The 18463-nt window shown below is 37.4% G+C and overlaps 2 protein-coding genes across 10 annotated transcripts in view; one reads left to right on the forward strand and one right to left on the reverse strand.

Moving 5' to 3' along the window:
• Nucleotides 1–11597, forward strand: part of impg1 (interphotoreceptor matrix proteoglycan 1) — a 108769-nt gene extending 97172 nt beyond the window's left edge. For 3 of the 4 annotated variants that reach the window (XM_062981563.1, XM_016998304.2, XM_062981553.1), the window contains exons 15-19: nucleotides 3940–4150; nucleotides 6796–6960; nucleotides 7062–7243; nucleotides 7546–7622; nucleotides 9381–11597. In XM_062981563.1, the coding sequence (XP_062837633.1) occupies nucleotides 3940–4150; nucleotides 6796–6960; nucleotides 7062–7243; nucleotides 7546–7571 (584 nt within the window). In that variant the 3' untranslated portion in view covers nucleotides 7572–7622; nucleotides 9381–11597. The remainder of the gene's footprint in view (nucleotides 1–3939; nucleotides 4151–6795; nucleotides 6961–7061; nucleotides 7244–7545; nucleotides 7623–9380) is intronic. The other variant, XM_062981573.1, reaches the window with a different exon arrangement.
• A 645-nt stretch (nucleotides 11598–12242) lies between these two features.
• The window catches only part of myo6 (myosin VI), a 159187-nt gene continuing 152966 nt past the window's right edge, over nucleotides 12243–18463 (reverse strand). For all 6 annotated transcript variants that reach the window (XM_008122048.3, XM_008122043.3, XM_062981542.1 and 3 more), the window contains 2 exons: nucleotides 17955–18176; nucleotides 12243–17022 (listed from right to left, as the gene is read on the reverse strand). In XM_008122048.3, the coding sequence (XP_008120255.1) occupies nucleotides 16823–17022; nucleotides 17955–18176 (422 nt within the window). In that variant the 3' untranslated portion in view covers nucleotides 12243–16822. The remainder of the gene's footprint in view (nucleotides 17023–17954; nucleotides 18177–18463) is intronic.

The raw sequence follows: 18463 nt of genomic DNA on the forward strand, positions 1-18463 counted from the left end.
TGGAAGCTTTTATGTTACACAAAGTACTGTTAGCAAAAACAATGCAAGAGACTCAGAACTAGTTGTATTCCCATCTGACATGGTTAGTGGGATTCAGTAATGTACCCAAGAATCCTAGTCCAAGAAGCAAATCTTCCAAGAGTCTATTCTTTCTGGTGTTTGTATATATCACAGATGTGGGTGGGTGGGGGGAACCTCAGATTGTCCATCCCAGCAAACAGCCTATTGAGGAACCTTTAACCCCCAACATCTAGCATCTTCCTCTTTATGCAGCTAGGTACACATATCCAGCAAGTACAACAAGAGAAGCTGCTGAATCACTGTTTTTTTTTAAAAAAACTGAGCAACTAAAGCAACATTTACCACAGACTAAATTCCATGCTACAGAAACATGCAAACCTCAAGTCTCAAAAATGTGCAAACATCTGCTGCAGGATGAGAAGGGTATCGCTGTTGCAATGATTTTTTCCCCTGGCATTTTGTCATTTATTGTGAGGGAGAGCCTTATCAGCATTTACATACAAAACACATTTCAAAAACATTTAACATTTATCAAGTAAGAAAATGCATATTGCCTGCCATATCTAGCTATTGGGCACATTTTTAGCCCTTCATATTGGTTAGCCTCCATTTTCCACCTTTTAGCACTTCCTTCCTACTCATTGTACCATATATGCTCTGTATAGTGTTTTATCAAGACTGAAAATGGCTCATACTTCCCTCCATATCCTATTTCAAAAGTATGTGGGACAAAGTCATCATGTTTCTTGAGAGAAAGACCTTAGCTTTTAGGTCAATTCAGGATTTGTTTTTTTGAGGTTTTCCCCAAATTACACATCTAAATGTTCAGATAATTAAAAACAAATACTTTATTACATAAATATTAAGAGGAAAATTAGAGGTAATGTGAAAGGGAAGAGGTTAAACCAGGCATGGGCAGGTGTTTTGGACTTCAACTCCCAACTGGCTGGGATTTCTGAAAGTTGAAGTCCAAAACACGTGGAAAGCCAAAGTTTGCCCATATCTGGCTTAAACCAAACTGATTACAGGATTTTGATACTCCTTCAATAGCCATGAATCCATCCTACGGAATCTTGAAATTCAGGGAAGATTTGTAATCTGGAGGGATAATTAGAATCTTCTGCTCTTATGCTGCAGTTCAGGAGATGGTCTACAGTTCTGTAGTAAGAAATTCTGAAACTCTACTCAACCACAAATTCTTCAACCCCACAGGACAGTAGTTCTCAACCTGTAGATCCCCAGGTGTTTTGGCCTACAACTCCCAGGAATCCCAACCAGTTTACCAGCTGTTGGGATTTCTGAGAGTTGAAAGCCAAAACATCTGGGAACCCACAAGCTGAGAAACACTGCCATAGGATGAAACTATAGCATTTAGAAGTGCTATCAAACTTCTATAATTGTGCAGTGTAGATACAATATACCCCCAGGTGAAATCTGTGCTCTTGCTCCAAAGTTTCTTTTTTCACCAGGGGAGAAGCCATGTTCTGACCTGGCACATCAAATGTGCATGAAAGAAATAGTGATAAAATCCAAAGGATTGCACACTCTCTTGCATGAGGTTTGGCTTCATAGAAAACAGCTCCCTTTTCTATTTTGTGTGCTGTTGATTTTTGCTTTCCAAACAAGCACTGTTTCCTATTCTTATTTCTTCTTAATTCGTGAGATACCTTCTTCAGTTGTGGACCTAAAATGAAAGAAGGTAATCCAAGTGATCTCTTGCCAGGGTTGAACACAACTCCATAATTAAAAATATGAAATACTTTGGAAAACTTTAAGTGGCACTGTAACAACTTAATTTTATGAGAGGGATATCTTTCGGCTACACCACGTGGAGAATGTGATCTCTAATCCTTTCTTACAACAGCTGATAGAGATCATAAAACCTAACACCTTGGTTTGCCATCTCTAATCTGTCTATCTGTTTGCCAGGCTTTTGATCTACCAAACTGCCTATTTATGCATCTTTGGTTCTTTTCTGTAAACATCTTCACATTTGTCCTTGATGTTGTGCATAAACAATCACAGATATATATTCATTCCAAGAAAATGTAATCAGAAAAAGTTTGGTTTTACTCTAGAATATTACTGTAGGATCTGACACACTGATCTGATAGAAAGTTTGGGATAGAATGGCATGACGTATGACAAACCACTGTAGCAACATTTATTTGCCTTAAATTTTGTTATTGCAAGATCATTTTGAATTTTTAGCACAGCCTTTCACATTAATGCTTCTTTAATTGAATGGATGCAGCTTTATAGGCAGCACTAATGTGCATGTGGAATACATATTCAAGAATTTGATTTTTTAGAGCAAAGATGCCAAAATTATGACATTGAAATTAGTAGAAGTTTATTGTTCTTTTGTCTTATGTATGCATCATGTTCCATACCTAGGAACAAACCCAAACTTCTGTATTCAGTCTAGCACAATGAGACCGAATTTTGATGTGTTTAAGAGGATAATACGTTGCGGGAAATGCCAACACTATGCTGTGTTCCTTCTAGTTTGCAGAGTTGTATGTATTTTTCCTCAAATCCTGATATAATTATCAATACAATTCTCCATTATTTTCCACATATATTCTGAGACATCAGAAGAATTAGAGGTAAAGATGGTCTCCCACCTCTGTTCTAGAAGCAGACTTCCATTTATAGAAGACCTTGTTCACTTGTTACTCATTCCAGTTTCTTCATCACATGACCTGAGAGGTCCCACCCCCTTCTCCACCCCCACTTTACTCATGTGGAAAGTGAAATATCTGTTAATGAGAGATTGCTGTTTACAAGAGAACTTTTGATGTGATGCATAAGGAAGGCTGAGTGAATGAAGATAGACACTTTTGAACTATAGAGTTGGAAAAAAATTCTGAGAGTGCTTTGGACCGCAAGATCAAACCAGTCCATACTCCAGGAAATAATGCCTGACTGTTCACTGGAGGGAAGGATATTAGAGGCAAATATTAAGTACTTTGACCACTTAATGAGAAGACAGGAAAGCTTGGAGAAGATAATGATGCTGGGGAAAATGGAAGGAAAAAGGAAGAGGGGCCGACCAAGGGCAAGATAGATGGAAGGTATCCTTGAAGTGACTGACTTGACCTCGAAGGAGCTGTCGGTGGCCACAGGGAGCTCTGGCCTGGGCTGGTCCATAAGATCATGAAGAGTCGGAAACAACTGAACAAATAAACAACAAACAGATCCCTGATTTTGATTTTTTTTAAGTGCTAGAATAGACCCATTACATTATAGGATTTACATAAGTGTTGACCTATGATTCAGAGATAATTTAACAGATTCATACTGATTGAGGTGAGCAATAGGATTTGGTCCACTATTACTGGTGTTTTGTAATTGAGTCTTTCTATAATTGTGTACTACTTTTATTAATTTTTGTAATTGTTTATTTTACTTTGATGGCTACAGAAAATGAACTATTTTATGGAAGCTACCTTGATACAATATTTCCCCTAAATGATGGCTTAAAACATTTTGAATGAAGGAAATATATTACTGCTGCTTGTGAATGCAGAAATAAGAAACTGTGTTCCTTCTAAGGTTTGTGTGTGTCTTCATGTTGCCAGACAACCTACGGTGACCCCATGAATTTTATAGGGATTTCGTAAGCAAGGATTATTAGAGGTGGATTTGTCTCTTCTTTCCTCTGGAATATAGTGACAGCACCTAGTTTTCATTGGTGGTCTTCTATTCAGGTACCAACCATGGCCAATCCTACTTAGTTTCTAAAGTCAGATGGGATCTAGTACCTTTAACGTATTTTGGCAACTTGCTTCTGAAGTATACATTGCATTAAATGATGGTACATTTCTTCCATAATCTCAGTAAATTTTTGCCAAGTTGCATGAGGCATTGCATCAATGAATCCATGCAAAAAGACTTTCCTTTCTCCTATTACAGCTGATCAAGCAGACCCTTGCAAGTTCATGGCATGTGATGAATTTTCACGGTGTGTAAAGAATGACTGGACTAAAGAGGCAGATTGTCTTTGCAAACCTGGTTATGTACGAAAAGATGGACTGCCATGCCAGAGTCTGTGTGAGATCGAGCCACAGCTGTGTGTTAATGGCGACAAATGTGAATTGGTTCCAGGTAGAGGAGCGGTCTGTAGGTAGGTAAATTACCATAAAGACAAACATGCCTATTGATACTACTATGCTACCAGCAGATATAGGAGCCTCCGGTGGCTCAGTGTGTTAAAGCGCTGAGCTGCTGAACTTGCAGACTGAAAGGTCCCAGGTTCAAATCCGGGGAGCAGAGTGAGCGCCCGTTGTTAGCTCCAGCTTCTGCCAACCTAGCAGTTCGAAAGCATGCAAATGTGGGTAGATCAATAGGTACCGCTCCGGCGGGAAGGTAACAGCATTCCATGCAGTCATGCTGGCCACATGACCTTGGAGGTGTCTATGGACAACGCCGGCTCTTCGGCTTAGAAATGGAGATGAGCACCAACCCCCAGAGTCGGACATGACTGGACTTAACGTCAGGGGAAAACCTTTACCTTTACCTACCAGCAGATATAAGGAAAATATTGCAACTGCCTAACTATATTAGGTGATGACATCCAGCTCAACAGAATAGAACATAACTTTAATGTCATTGTACATCGTACAACCAAATTACCCGAGGCACCTAATTTTACCACAAAAACTGGGAAAACTTATTGACTCGAGTATAAGACGAGGGTGGGAAATGTAGCAGCTATGGGTCAATTTCAAAAATAAAATAGATATTAATAAAATTGCATTATTTGAGGCATCAGTAGGTTAAATGTTTTTGAATATTTATATAAAACTGTAATTTAAGATAATAATAAGACTTTAATAAGATAAGACTGTCCAACTCTGAATACCTATATACTCAAGTATAAGCCGACCTGAATAGAAGCTGGCCAGGACCCTTACACGAGTATAAGCCGAGGGGAGCTTTTTCAGCCCTAAAAAAAGGGCTGAAAAACTAGGCTTATACTCGAGTATATACAGTAAATGCCACCTGCAATCACATATATGTATAAATTACAAAACAAAGCACACATCCTTCCACATTGTAATTGCTATTGCACAGCACCTAATGCCATATCAGTGTGAATCAGGAGAGCAGAGAACGTTCACTATTCAAATCCTGGTACCACCATACAAAGGCTTTCAAACAGCAGGATTGGAATGACTCCCTAATGAGGCCCTGAAAACACTGTGCTCATCAGAGTAACAATATTGTCATTAATGGACTTGTATTTTAGTCCAGGTTGAGCATCCTTTATTTAAAATGTTCAGAAATAGAAATGTTTTGGATTACTCCCACCCCTCCATACCTCAGGGTTGGGGATACCCATGTTTCCATATATAGCCATAATGAGATATCTTGGGTGGGACCCATATCTAAATACAACATTTATACAACATGTACCTGATATACCTAGCCTAAAGGGAATTTTATGCAAGATTTTAAAATAATTTTGTGCATGAAATAAAATGTGTGTGCACTGAGCCATCATAAAGCAAAGTTGTGGCTATCTTAACCACCTACATGGACAATATTGGATTTTAGAGGATTTCAAATTGTGGATTTCTAGATAAGGGATGCTCAACCTGTATCATCTCAGACTATTTTTTACATTGTGCCATTAACTCAGCCTCACATACACACAAGCTAGAAATATGCATGTGAAACTCAGTGGAAAGGTCTTCATTTCAGTTATCTCAACAGACACAGTACAGATTAAACCGGATGTTAGAGAAACTACATTCATACTCCTTAGGAGAAGAGAATGTGTATATAACACCGAGACAACACTTTCCCCTGGTGCATGTGAGGAGGGAGAAGAGCAGTATATAAATTAAAGAAAGAAAGAAATGTGCACACACACCACTTGTGGGAAATATGTGGCACATGCTTTTTCTTTATAGGACCTTCCACCAGTCCAAATGGATGCATGGGGTTTCAGGAGGTAAGTATCTGCAACTTCACCAAGTATAGTGTTGGAGACAGAACCGCACATTTGCATGTCAGAAATGAATTTGAGTGAAAGCACACGTGTGTTTTTGCTCAGGTCAGAAACTTTCCCAAGTTACAGGTGACTACTTATTCATTTTTTTTTCTTTTACTAGCTGTTATAGGGTAGCAAGTTTTTGAAATGGTTCACAAGAGAAATGCAAAAAACATTTGTATTAAAAAACAATCAGCATAAAATTGATTGTTGTGTGCCTTAAAGTCATTACTGACTTATGGCGATCCTAAGGCAACCTATCATGGAGTTTTCTTGGCAAAATTTGTTCAGAAGGTGTTTGCCTTTGCCTTCCTTTGAGAGTATGTGACTTGCTTAGTCACCCAGTGGGTTTCCATAGCCAAGTGGGGACTCAAATCCTGATCGCCAGAGATGTAATCTAACACTCAAACCATTATTACATCATGCTGGATCATAGTGTGTACTAATCAGGTGGGAGAAATATGGGCTAGCTATTTTTAACTAACATTCAACAAATGAACTTCTGCACAGAGAAACATTTCAGACAGTTTTAGAAAGGAAATTGGCACCTGCCCCCTTCCCTGTTCCAGAATTAAACCTTTGCTATGTGCATGCATGCAACAATGGGCAAATCCGTCCTGGCCAGTTCCTTTCAAACACTGAAACTCAATGGGGATGTATTTATGCACGGGGGTTTTTGGTACATGGTTTCTCATGAGTTATGAATTTTGGCTTTGCACCCTTTACTCTTTTTGACATATACTGCTTTGCTTTGCTTTCCCCCCATATTTTAGATGCCCAGTACATAGAAACAGAGAGCGTTGTTCAAAATACACTCCAGCACCTATCCGATCCAACATCTCCAAAGCTGTGATGCTAGGCTTATTGTGCCTTATTTTTCTGTTCATCACGTTAATAATTAAGTTGCGAAGGAAATGCAAATGCAAGACTAATGTGGCGTAAGCAGCTCAACCCTTTCTGTTACTTTATTTCAAATTTTGACCCGTTCACGCTGCAAACAGGAAACCTTACCATAAAACCAACATCTTCTACTTTATAGAGGTCCTCCTCTCAGCCCATACAGTCCAGAGAATGCTGTAAGAATTAATCCCGCTTTTGATCACGATGAACCCATCAATAGTTTTTGCCGTGGGCCATGTAGCGTAAGTGCTTGCAGCAATTCTTCAGAGAGCAGTGATCAAGGGACATTACAAAATAATGAACACACAGCAGAGAATGGAGGTAAAATGCATGCACGTAGCCTTCCGCCTCTTCGTCCTCCTCTTCAAAATATGTCTTCTCTAAATTGTAAAATTCTTTCCTATCCCATCACAATAAACTTTATCCTTACCATCGGTATTCCAGGACTAAACATGACTAATCCTAACTCTCACTAATCACCTGTAACACACATCTCTGTAGCAGTATGTTTCAGTTAGTGAAGATCATCTGGTGAGCCTTCTGCATGGTATGTGTACTCGTTTCTTGGTCTTGGGCTGCCTCATATAGCAAGAAGCAAACACATGTCCTTCTTTTCTTCATAGGCCACCAGACGCAGAGCAAAGACTGACAAGTTAGTATATGAAGCCTCAAATTCCAGCCACGACCAGAGGATCTAAAGGTTTGTCATGGTGTGTGTGTGTGTGTTTGTAAATTGTAGTATGAATTCCTGACCATGGAATAAAAACCATCATTAAAAAGGCTATAATTAACCTGAAAGAATAGCTCTCCGGGAATCTGTGTCTTCCAGAGTAACTCTAGGGTCACCTTCCACCAGAATCAGGTTGGGGGACTCGAAATGCCTAGAGAAGTGTTCTCTTTAAGACTCTTGATGTTCAAGCTAGAGATTCCTAGAGAGATCTTAATCAAGTCCATGAATAATCAAATTTGCAAAAGTGAAACCTGCAAATGAGGAGAACCTGACTATAACTATAATCTTGCAGTCATCTTTGAAAACCAGTGATGAGCATCTCAGTTGCATTAATTATGCATTTCTGAATGAAAATACACTTTTTAAAATACTTCATATCAGAGTTTTCCTAACTGTCATGACATGTTAGTGTGCTGGTGTAGCATGTAAGTTTGTCATGCTAAGGTACATTTTTTAAAAATTCTTGCACATATTTACATATGGCTACTAATAATGGCTAAAATCTTGAAAATTTATATTACTATCTTACAAATCATATATTTTTCTAAAACTCAAGAGTTGGAAGAGATCACATGGGCCATCTATTCCAACCCTCTGTAATGCTGGAAAAACACAAAGATTTTCATGAGATATGTTGTGTCCTCATACATTTCATTATTACAATGTATGTATGCGTCTGTTTCTCTTATAAGGTTTTGGTTTAATCTCTAGTTTGCTAGTAAAACTGAATTACTATGTCACAAAAGGATCCAAGTCTAAACAGTGTTTCACCAACATAAAATGTTTGAAACGTTCTGATCTATCTTGTCACAAGATCACCAAGAGCTTCAAAAATCTTGATACGAGTTTAAAATATGGCTATATTCTATAAGAAAATAAATATAGGAGGTCTGAGATTCCACTCTACATTTCAATTTGTGAGTGTAAAATGGAGAGTTTACAAATATTTGCTAGTTTTGGTGGAATCCTTAACAAGTCTGAAAATGATGAGAAATGTTACTTTATGTTGACATGGAATGGAATTATATTGTTACAGTATACAATATGGATGAAACAAACAATGGGCAGAGCTAGGAGAAACAAGTTAACAAGCCCATTACTTACTTCAGCTGTTGCCCGCTTTTGGTCCAAAACTATTTAGTTGCTTGTGATTTCTTCTTCTTTTTTATTTCCATTATTTGAAATGTATTTGTTGTACAATGCTTTTGACACGAAATAAATGAACTTACTTCAGCAATATTAGGATACTCTTACATATAAAAAAATTTGAACCAGAAGAGCCTTCCAAATTGTCCACTATTGACAAAGTGTGGATAGGGAGACTTGCTGGATAATCCCACACGATGGCTGTTATCCTATTGGTCAGTCCCAAATAGAGTAGGGCTATTCACTCAACTGTTAATAATGTGATACTAACACATAGATACTAACTCCATTGAGTCAATTGATTTAATCTAGTAAGGTTGAACAACAGCATTTAGGCCACCGTGTGTGGGTGAAATTCTCCAACTTTTCAATGAAAATCTAGGAAAGCTACAAAAAGAGAAATATATGTGTGTGAGATTTTATTTGAGCAGAAGTCTTAAAGGCAAGGGCAAACACTTCAGTCCAAAAATTAAGTCTTTCCTAGATGGCTTTTGAATCAGTGTTGGTTTAAACCTTTTTTTTAAAAAAAAAAATACTTCTTTTGATAGGCTTTTTCTCCCCCCCCCCTTTTTTTTTTTTTAGCAAGAGGACCTCTTGTGATATTCACTCACCAAAGGAGTCTTTGAGAAGAGCAGCATCAAAGACTTCAGAAGGCTACCAATCTATTTTCCCCATAAAGGCAAAGAACACTTTAACTGAAGTTTATTTTTGCTATAAAAAGTGGCTGCATCTACTGTCCTCAGAACTGCTGAATTTCATTATCCGTAATACACATTATCAAAAATACAGTGCTAAATATATTTAATAACTGTACAGTGTTTATATATTAAATATTTTTTGTTATTTTAAAGCTTAGGTGCAGATGCAGAAGTTTGTGCTGGAAATGTTAAAACTTATGGTATTCTATCCCAAATTCTGAAAAGGGCAGCAAAATGGTTTATATATATATATACTAAATAATGGGGAAAGAAATGTGTTAGTAAATATTTTATGTGTAATGACAGGAGGTGCATAATACAGAGATTGAAAGCTTATTCAAAGGGTGCAACATGATTTTTGATAATGCTTAATTTCTCAGCCAGTTGTCAGGTTTTAGCCTTAGTATACAATGATATTCAATAAAATAAAACATATATTCAAATTACTATTCTTCTTTACCTGAAACAAATGCTCTGTAAAATATTGGTTTTAGAATTAGCCAGTATACTTTGCATTTTGTATAAGAGGAGATGCATTTGATGTTACCCAGACTTTGGAGATTATTGGGTTGGCAAAAGCTGCAACATACCATGTACAATACAGTCTTCACAATACAGTGTTCCCTCATTGCGGGGGTTACGTTCCAGGACCACCCGCGAAAAGTGAAATCCATGAAGTAGGGACCCTATATTTGTATTGTTTACAAGTAGCGTCTCTGTCCCCTCCTCGCCTCTCAAGCACGTGCATGCACACTCCCGCCGCTGCCGCTGCCTTGTGAGGTGAAAACAAAACTGCTTCAGCCTCCTTTTCTCTCCCTATCTTAGGCTTCTCCTTAGGAAGGAAGTAGAAAGAGGGATTTATAAGGGATTTATAATATTATTTTTTGATTTATACTATTTTATTGTTTATTAAAAACCCGTGAAACAGCGAGGGCGCAAAAAGTGAACCGCGAAGTAGTGAGGGAACACTGTACACCAGAACCAAAACACTCATGTACAAGACTTCTCACTTAGCAGCATCCAGGCACACCTAGTATGTAGTTGTTATTTTAAACTATAGTACTATACAGTAAACACTACACAAAAGGAACAACCTGTTCTGCTTTTAAAGATCAAGTATTTTGGATGCTTGAAACAAAGTGGGTAGTACCCGGAAGAGAGTCACATGTTAGAGGGGCTGAAGTGTATTTGTATTTTACCAGCTCACTTCAGATGTTCTAAAGAAGCAAAGAAAGAGGCAGCACAGCTCATACTACACTTCCTCTCCCTCTCCGTTTGTACAAAATGTCCAAAGCCACAATACCTTTCAAGTAGATGTGCTTAGGAACAGAGCTCTAAGTGGCAGTATTTTACTGGGGTTTAACATTGCTTACTTCCTTACTGAAAAGCAGGTTTTACTTCCATTATCAAGTGCATTTCTGCTCTGGGTATAATCCATGGTACCCCGAACCACCTCCTTCCTGTGTGCATTTAGGTATTACAGCTTATCCAAGCAGTAAAATGGTTAATTGCATTTAAGATATGTTTACTATTCAGAGCCATTATTCATAAAAGCTGAGCTAATCTTTACGTATTTATTTTTCCATGATGTTAAGAAAATTGCCTACCAAGTTACATTCTCATGTGGCTCGTAGATGTTACATTAGAAGTAGGTGTCCCAGACGTTGGTGGTCGTTTTTTATTTTTGAGTTGAGTTTACAGTGCTTAGTGGTATAATATTCCTTATGTATAAATGAAGAATCTTGAAATCACTGGGGAGCCTACATGGAAGCCAAGGTACTGTTTCACAGCTTAGATGACATTTCTAGGAAATACCTGCAGAGACGTCTCATCTCAGACACACCGGGTATTCCTGGTGGCTATAGAAGTTAGACTTCTCAAGGTTGTCACTATATTTTCACTTCAGAACTATTTTTTGTATGTGTTTATTCATACCAATTTCTACTAGCCAAGCAATAGTAGTCATTTTTACACTTTAGTTTTAATAATGAAACAATTGTTCTTGACTATAATTTACCAATATCCAATATAAATTACCAAATATCTTTGCTGGATGAGAATGTTTTCTATTTCAATAAAACAATAAAATTATTTAACTGGACTTCTGTTAAAAGCCTTGTCTCTATTCTGTTCCATAATAATTATAATTATACCTATAGGTTCTTTCTTTAAAAAATAAACTGAGGATACTGAGGGGGAAAGTCACAATCTGAACAAAAATCATCACTAATGTTCTCCCTCTCTCTCTCTCCATAGTAAAGGTAAAGGTTTTCCCCTGACATTAAGTCTAGTCGTGTCCGACTCTGGGGCGTGGTGCTCATCTCCATTTCTAAGCTGAAGAGATGGCGTTGTCTGTAGACACCTCCTAGGTCATGTGGCCAGCATGACTGCATGGAGCGTTGTTACCTTCCCACTGGAGCGGTACCTATTTATCTACTCACATTTGCACGTTTTCAAACTGCTAGGTTGGCAGAAGCTGGGGCTGACAGTGGGAACTCAACCTGCGATGAGGCAAACACCGTTTTTAAAATCTCTATGATTCTAAAACAAGCCTAGGTAGCATCTTCACCTCATTTCTAAAAAGTTTCCTTTCTCATTATAAGCCAGTTGATAAAACTCATTTGAAAAGAAGCTGGTATTCCGTTCCTTTGAAATATGCTACATACATCAAATTGGAGAGAAAGCAAATTGAGTTTTCACAACTCTCAGCTCATTCCCATTCTTTCTTAAATAAATAAAACTCTAGTGAGATCAGCAGAGTAAATTTATTTTGCTGCAATTTTCAGTACATAATTAAGGTCATTTGACAAACTACTTGAAATGGTTTAGGAGGGGGGAAAGCAAGAGATTAAAATAGATATAATTAAAGAAGATGGATGGGATGGGATGGAATACTCATGACATTGTGCTGTTTTCTGAAGGGCAATAGATGTGCAGATCTTGCGTCTGTAACTCTGACTGCTGCATCCTGAGACTTAGGTTAAATTCAGAACTGCATTTTCATCATCACTTGGCTGCAATCAGAATATGGTGGTGTCTAAATGAAAAACAACCATCACAGGCCAAACACTACAAGGAGATCTTTATATCACATTAAATCCCCTCAAAACAAAATGTGTCACACATTCAGGATTAATTACATGATATACATACATTTATCAGTTGGTCTTCCTAGGGTTTTCACATCAGAAAGATCATGAATATGAAAACAGCAGGAAACATTTTGTAGTTCCAACTTATACATTAAGTCCTACTGAGCAGCACACGTTTGCAATTAATTTTCATGCTAAAATGTCAAGTAGGATCATATGGAAGACATGAGATGCAATATTCAGCAGCCCAACTAACCTCACTGTTAGTAATGTTAATATGACATCTCATTTATGCACTTCTTATTTTGTTTGATGACCCACACCGTAACTCATTTTTCTTCATAGGCAGATGCAAATGAACACATTTCTGCAATTATAAATGCTGTACACCTCAATAAATCACAGAGCATCCTCTTTTAGAAACTCTTGTAGATAATTTAAATTATAACCCAAAAATGAAACTAAAAGAGAAATGTGTACATTTGACCTTTCTGTTTATACTTGTGGTGGCACTTATCAATTTATTGGGTTGTTTGTAAGAAACCTTCCACAATCATACCAAAGAAAGTGAGTGGCTGAGATCAGCAGGAACTATCCCACAAAATGAAGCAAGCAGACTCAACTCTGTTCAAAAATCGGTTTGAGAAGACGCCTAAGATATATGGAAATGAGAAGTACTGAAGAACTAGGAATGCATCCCTCCCTGAATATAAAATTCAGAAAAAATACTGTGCCCAGCATACACATAACATACAATTCATCAATGCCTCCCCAATTATTTTTTGCTCCCTTCCTTAAACATCAGCACCATCTAAATGACTATTAAATCCAAATGAGGTAACAAGTACCATATCAAATAGTGAGCTATTGAAGGAATTACATACTTAAATTTAATGAAATTTAAGTATGGAATTCAATAGTTAAATTTGATTAAACAATAATCATCAAAAGATCTGAACCAACTAAAGTCAGAAATTATTTGGGGGCAAACAGTTGCTCTTGGATCTGTATGATGGAAGCAACAATGGGAAGAAATGTGGCTTAATTCTAAAAGTAACTTTCCTAGTTGATCTTGCCCTCCATGCTGCATTCTGACCCAAATGAAGAAAAACATGAAGGCGATGTATCTTTTATTGGGGAACATGCTTCCAAAGAGGAGATTGCGCATCCTTTCCTCTCCAATGTTGCTTCATATTCATTTGCACCTTCCTCCACAGCTGAAAAAACCCACAAATACAATACTAAAAATCTTCAGCAATTTGGCCCAAAGTCCCACTTAAAACAAAACAGAAGGCCCAATTGGTAAAAGACCAACTGGGTGTAACCTGTATTGAATGTATTATCTGTAAACAGGATGTACTAACTAAAAAATAAGACACTGGAATGGTAAGAACAAGAGATTTGTGGAAGAGAGAAAGCAAAGCCTATGCGAGTCCACTTAAACATGCCCTTCTCTGAGACCTTATCTATTCCTAAAGTATACAATTCACTACACCATGCACGGGCAACTAGCAAGATGTACTGTGGGCCCTTGTAAACTTTCAAATGTGAACTATTGTGTTCAAGTTTTAGGGTTCATCTTCTCCAACTTACTACACAGTTATCCAGTACACCATAGAGAGCAAAAACACAATAGGGAGCTTAAAGAAAGTGTTTATGCAAGTATTTTCACAAGGAAACGGTATGTGCGCCTTTCTGACATAGTATGGGAAGTGAAGGGAAAGGGCACCAAGCCTAACTAACTATACCCTGTGCCAACCGTTCCCAATCCACCTCCTATCAGTCCATATATACCCTGCGAATGAAAAGGCTGCCTGATCCTATGGCCTGGACCTAGTTCAACATTATTCATCAAGGTTTCTAATGTACTAATTTATGTTTTAGTAGAAGTTTTCATCTGGTACTAGTTCACCTTGAGCAGGATCTTCTGAGTAGAAATGTGGATTTCCAGGAACAAAATCCCAGTGAGTTCATTCCTGCACATACCTAAGTGTGTTGCAGAACAGAGTCTTCTTGCTGGATGTAGATGCTCCTGAACTCATGAACACACATGAACTTAAGACTTTGAAAACTGATCCAAGTGGAATTCCAGTCACAATACTCAATAGGATGCCAGTCTATTTGGTTTTGTATTTATTCCACATGGCAAAACTTGAGGACAAAAACCCATTCCTGAGGGTTGTGGTGCCTCTGGGACGGCCTAGGAAATCAAAGCTTAAGGGGGTGAGAAAGCAGAAATCAAAACTTTCTTGAGTGGGACAAATTATTTTCTCCTCTTGGAAGAAGTCTTAATTTACAACCACTGGTTCTTAATGTTTTATCAAGAATTCATATGCAACTTCTGATGGATTTTGAGGGTATATACAATCAATAAATAGTTGGGGTAGAAACAGACCGAATGCCAAAGCTAGCTACATCAAACATTTGCTTGTTGGACTTAGAGCATGTGGATCTGGGAAGTAATTGTATCAATGTAAAGTGGAAACATATGACCATTTCGAGGATCCCAAAACATGTTCAGATAACAAGGGGGTTATAAATATTAATTTAATAAGTTAAATTGCCTATAACTCATATAACATGAATAGTATTTCTGCCAGCAGACATGCTGTGGCAAAAGGCAATGAAAAGGACATTTGAAAATTTAAAAATCAGATGTAATGTGTTCTTTTTTTAAAATATATATTAAGGGAATGAAATAATTCCCAAGTGTAGTCTGTATTTAGGGATTTTTTTAAAAAACCCACAGACAATGTTGTTTTATTTCCCCCAAATCTCCTAATACTGAGATAAAACCCAGGCTTATTTGGTTGATATGAACAAGCAATAGGAGCTAACCATTAATATCAAAAAGGCAAGTTAAATATGTAGGAAACTAGTAATCATTATAAAATAAAATTTCAATTACCATCAAGGATAGCATGGTCAAAAAAGAACTACCTATGAAGTCTGATATTGGGAGATTAGCTATAAAAAAATAACCTGCAAGATTAGATGAAAAGGTTTATTAGATGAAATGCTATGAAGCCAAGTCATTTGAAGAAGAGAATCATGATTAGAAATTCCAGTGCTGTGTCACTCATCAAAAGTATGAAAAGAGTCTGAGAAAAGCCACCTAATCCGGGAGCATTTCATAAAAGTACAAAGAAAGTACAAAATTCATCTTCGCATACTCCAATCAGGTTTTCATTCTCGCCAAAAATGGAAGCTGTTTCCCTTATGCTTGCAGTTCTAACTGTATTTAGAGATATATTATGGGTACTATTTGTGAAGGAACATCTAACAGACTGATAAAGGATTTCTAAGAAACGTAGGACAGAAAAATAAAAACAAAACAAAAAGGAATTCATATTGTAAAAATAAACGTTGTTTAAAAAAGGAAAAAACACACGCACACAAATTCAGCTACTTAAATGTTCACCAAAATGTTCAGTATCTCCATTATTATTAATGTACTTCATACATAACCGTTCTGCTTTTAAGTGAGCTCCTGCAGTTTACCTAAGAGACATGTCAAAAATGTTTTTATAAGTGAATGCATAAGTCAAACAGCTTTCACAATCTGCACATGCTGTCTTTCATCTTATAAAAGTTTGTTTTAACTTCTGAAGAAAAGAAGTTAATATTAAGGCCTCACAATCCCAGTTAAAAGATGCAATATTGCCTTCGTGTTACACTATACTCTCCTCAACCCAGCACCCTCCAGATGTATTGGATAGCAATGCCCATCATCCCCGGCCTGCTTTATAAAGGCTGACAGTAGTTGTAGCCACAAAGATCTGGAAGGCACCATGGTGAGGGACACTGTGCTACATTACCTTGAAGAAATTTAACATTCTGAGTATTACAAATGAGGTACTCTTTAGGAAGAAAGGTCAACACAGCTCATTGTAGTTACGTACTTAGTTCCTGATAATATGTTACTCTACATTACAGCATTATTAGTGTTATGAGAGATGCTATATGAAAAAGAGTCAACGTATGAACAAATGCAAACCAGATACTTGACTGAAACAAATGTTTAGAACCAAGGAACTAGTGAATTAACTACACAAACGTCAGAAGTACAAATTAAAAACCTCCACATTAATAAAATCTGTTTATATTAAATATCTCTATATGATTATAGACTGCATAAGAGTCCTCTGTTACTCAGAGGCACAATTTCCCTTTATTGTTAAGGTGGGAGAAGGTCTCAAAACACCAAAGGTGAATGTGCAAAGTGACTACGTATTTATTTCAACAGGTTCTGCAACATAGCCGTTGCGTAAGTAGGCCGAGCTTGTTTGCTCTCTATTGCATTTTGAAGATACTGGATTCCCCCACAGCGCTCCCAGATCTCCTCGAACTGCCTCGGCAAAATCTCAGCCCCACGCTTCCGAGTCAAGCCAGTCTCTTCAAGATTCAGCTCACACATTTCCATATCGTCTTTGCCTACAATGGAGAAAAGATGATATTTCACAAAGGGCACCTTGGGTTTCTAGTATCTGCAGCACTGAACCAAACCAACAATTATTTTAGATAAGAACAAATTTCACTTTAGAGACAGGCTCAGGGGATTAGGAATGAAGCAACAGTCAAAACAGGAATTATTTCCATTTAATCATATTGCCTGAGAACCACAATAAATGTGTATGTGTTCACAAATAGCTCCTTGAGGCAGTAGTTCAATTCACTACTGAAAGAATTAGGGACCTATCTGTAATGTAAAACCAAATGATGAGCAATAAAAACCCCAAGCACTGAGACATTGTTTAAAGAGCAAGGAATTGTAATTCCTAATAGAACCTGGAAAGGAGAATTGGACATTATTGGATTGAGACTTCCATTATCGTTTGGCCCTCAAAACCTATTTATTTATTCATTTCATTTCATTTCTATACCATTTTTCTCAACCCCTAGGGGGACTCAAAGAAATTCACAACAAAATAAATGGCAAATTCAATGCCTCACAAAATATAAAATTAATAACATAACTAAAATAGCATATTATAGCATAGCATAGATTAAAACCGGTAAACTATCATACATAGACAAACATAAAACATAGAACATTCGACATTGCACCAATCCCGAAGTTATCTTGACTACTTCATCTCACTCCCTAAATGCTTGCTTGAAAAGACATGTTGTTGCAGTCTAACAATGTCTGAGGACCATGGTTCTCACCTACTTACAGCTACCATAGCTTTATGAAGACGAACAACACCTCTATATTTAAAATAAGGTACATTGTCCTGGATATAAACATCAAGCAAAATGTGTAGAAATTCAAAAAAGGAAACTAACTGCTTGGTTGAAAACCCATCATATGGACAGGTAGCATGACATTCTAATTTTAAGACAAAACCAAACTAAATACCAACCGGCTACTAGCAAGATGGGGGGCTTGTCGGGATGAAGCTCCATCTGACGTGCAATCCATGGTCCATCAAAGTGGGCATACCACCAACCTTTCTTCTTGTTCTGGGGATCTTTGTATTGGTCTGCTGGGCGTATGAAGGGAATACGGAAATAACGCTGCTGCCGATTCACTTCAACCTCCTGTTGCGGCCTTGCAGCAAGCTGACTTGCTGCATTCTGTTGAGCTACAAGAAATAACAAGTGTAAAAAAAATCTGCAGCCAAGCAACAAAATCCCCATGTAGTGCCATCATTTGTTGTTGCTGTTATACTTATTTATATGTCACTTTCTCTCTCTTAAAAGATACTTTTTTAAAAAATCTGTGCAGAAAGCAAAAAAAAAAAAAAAGTTTGAAAATGCCACTATAAATTCTGAGGGCAGGAGGGAAAATATAAACAAATGATTTCTTCCAATTCCCATTGGATCACAGTTTAAAATAAGGTAGCATTACAAGTTTCTGATGCACTCATAT

This window comes from Anolis carolinensis, chromosome 1 (assembly GCF_035594765.1).
Source record: "Anolis carolinensis isolate JA03-04 chromosome 1, rAnoCar3.1.pri, whole genome shotgun sequence".
Lineage (NCBI taxonomy): Eukaryota > Metazoa > Chordata > Lepidosauria > Squamata > Dactyloidae > Anolis > Anolis carolinensis.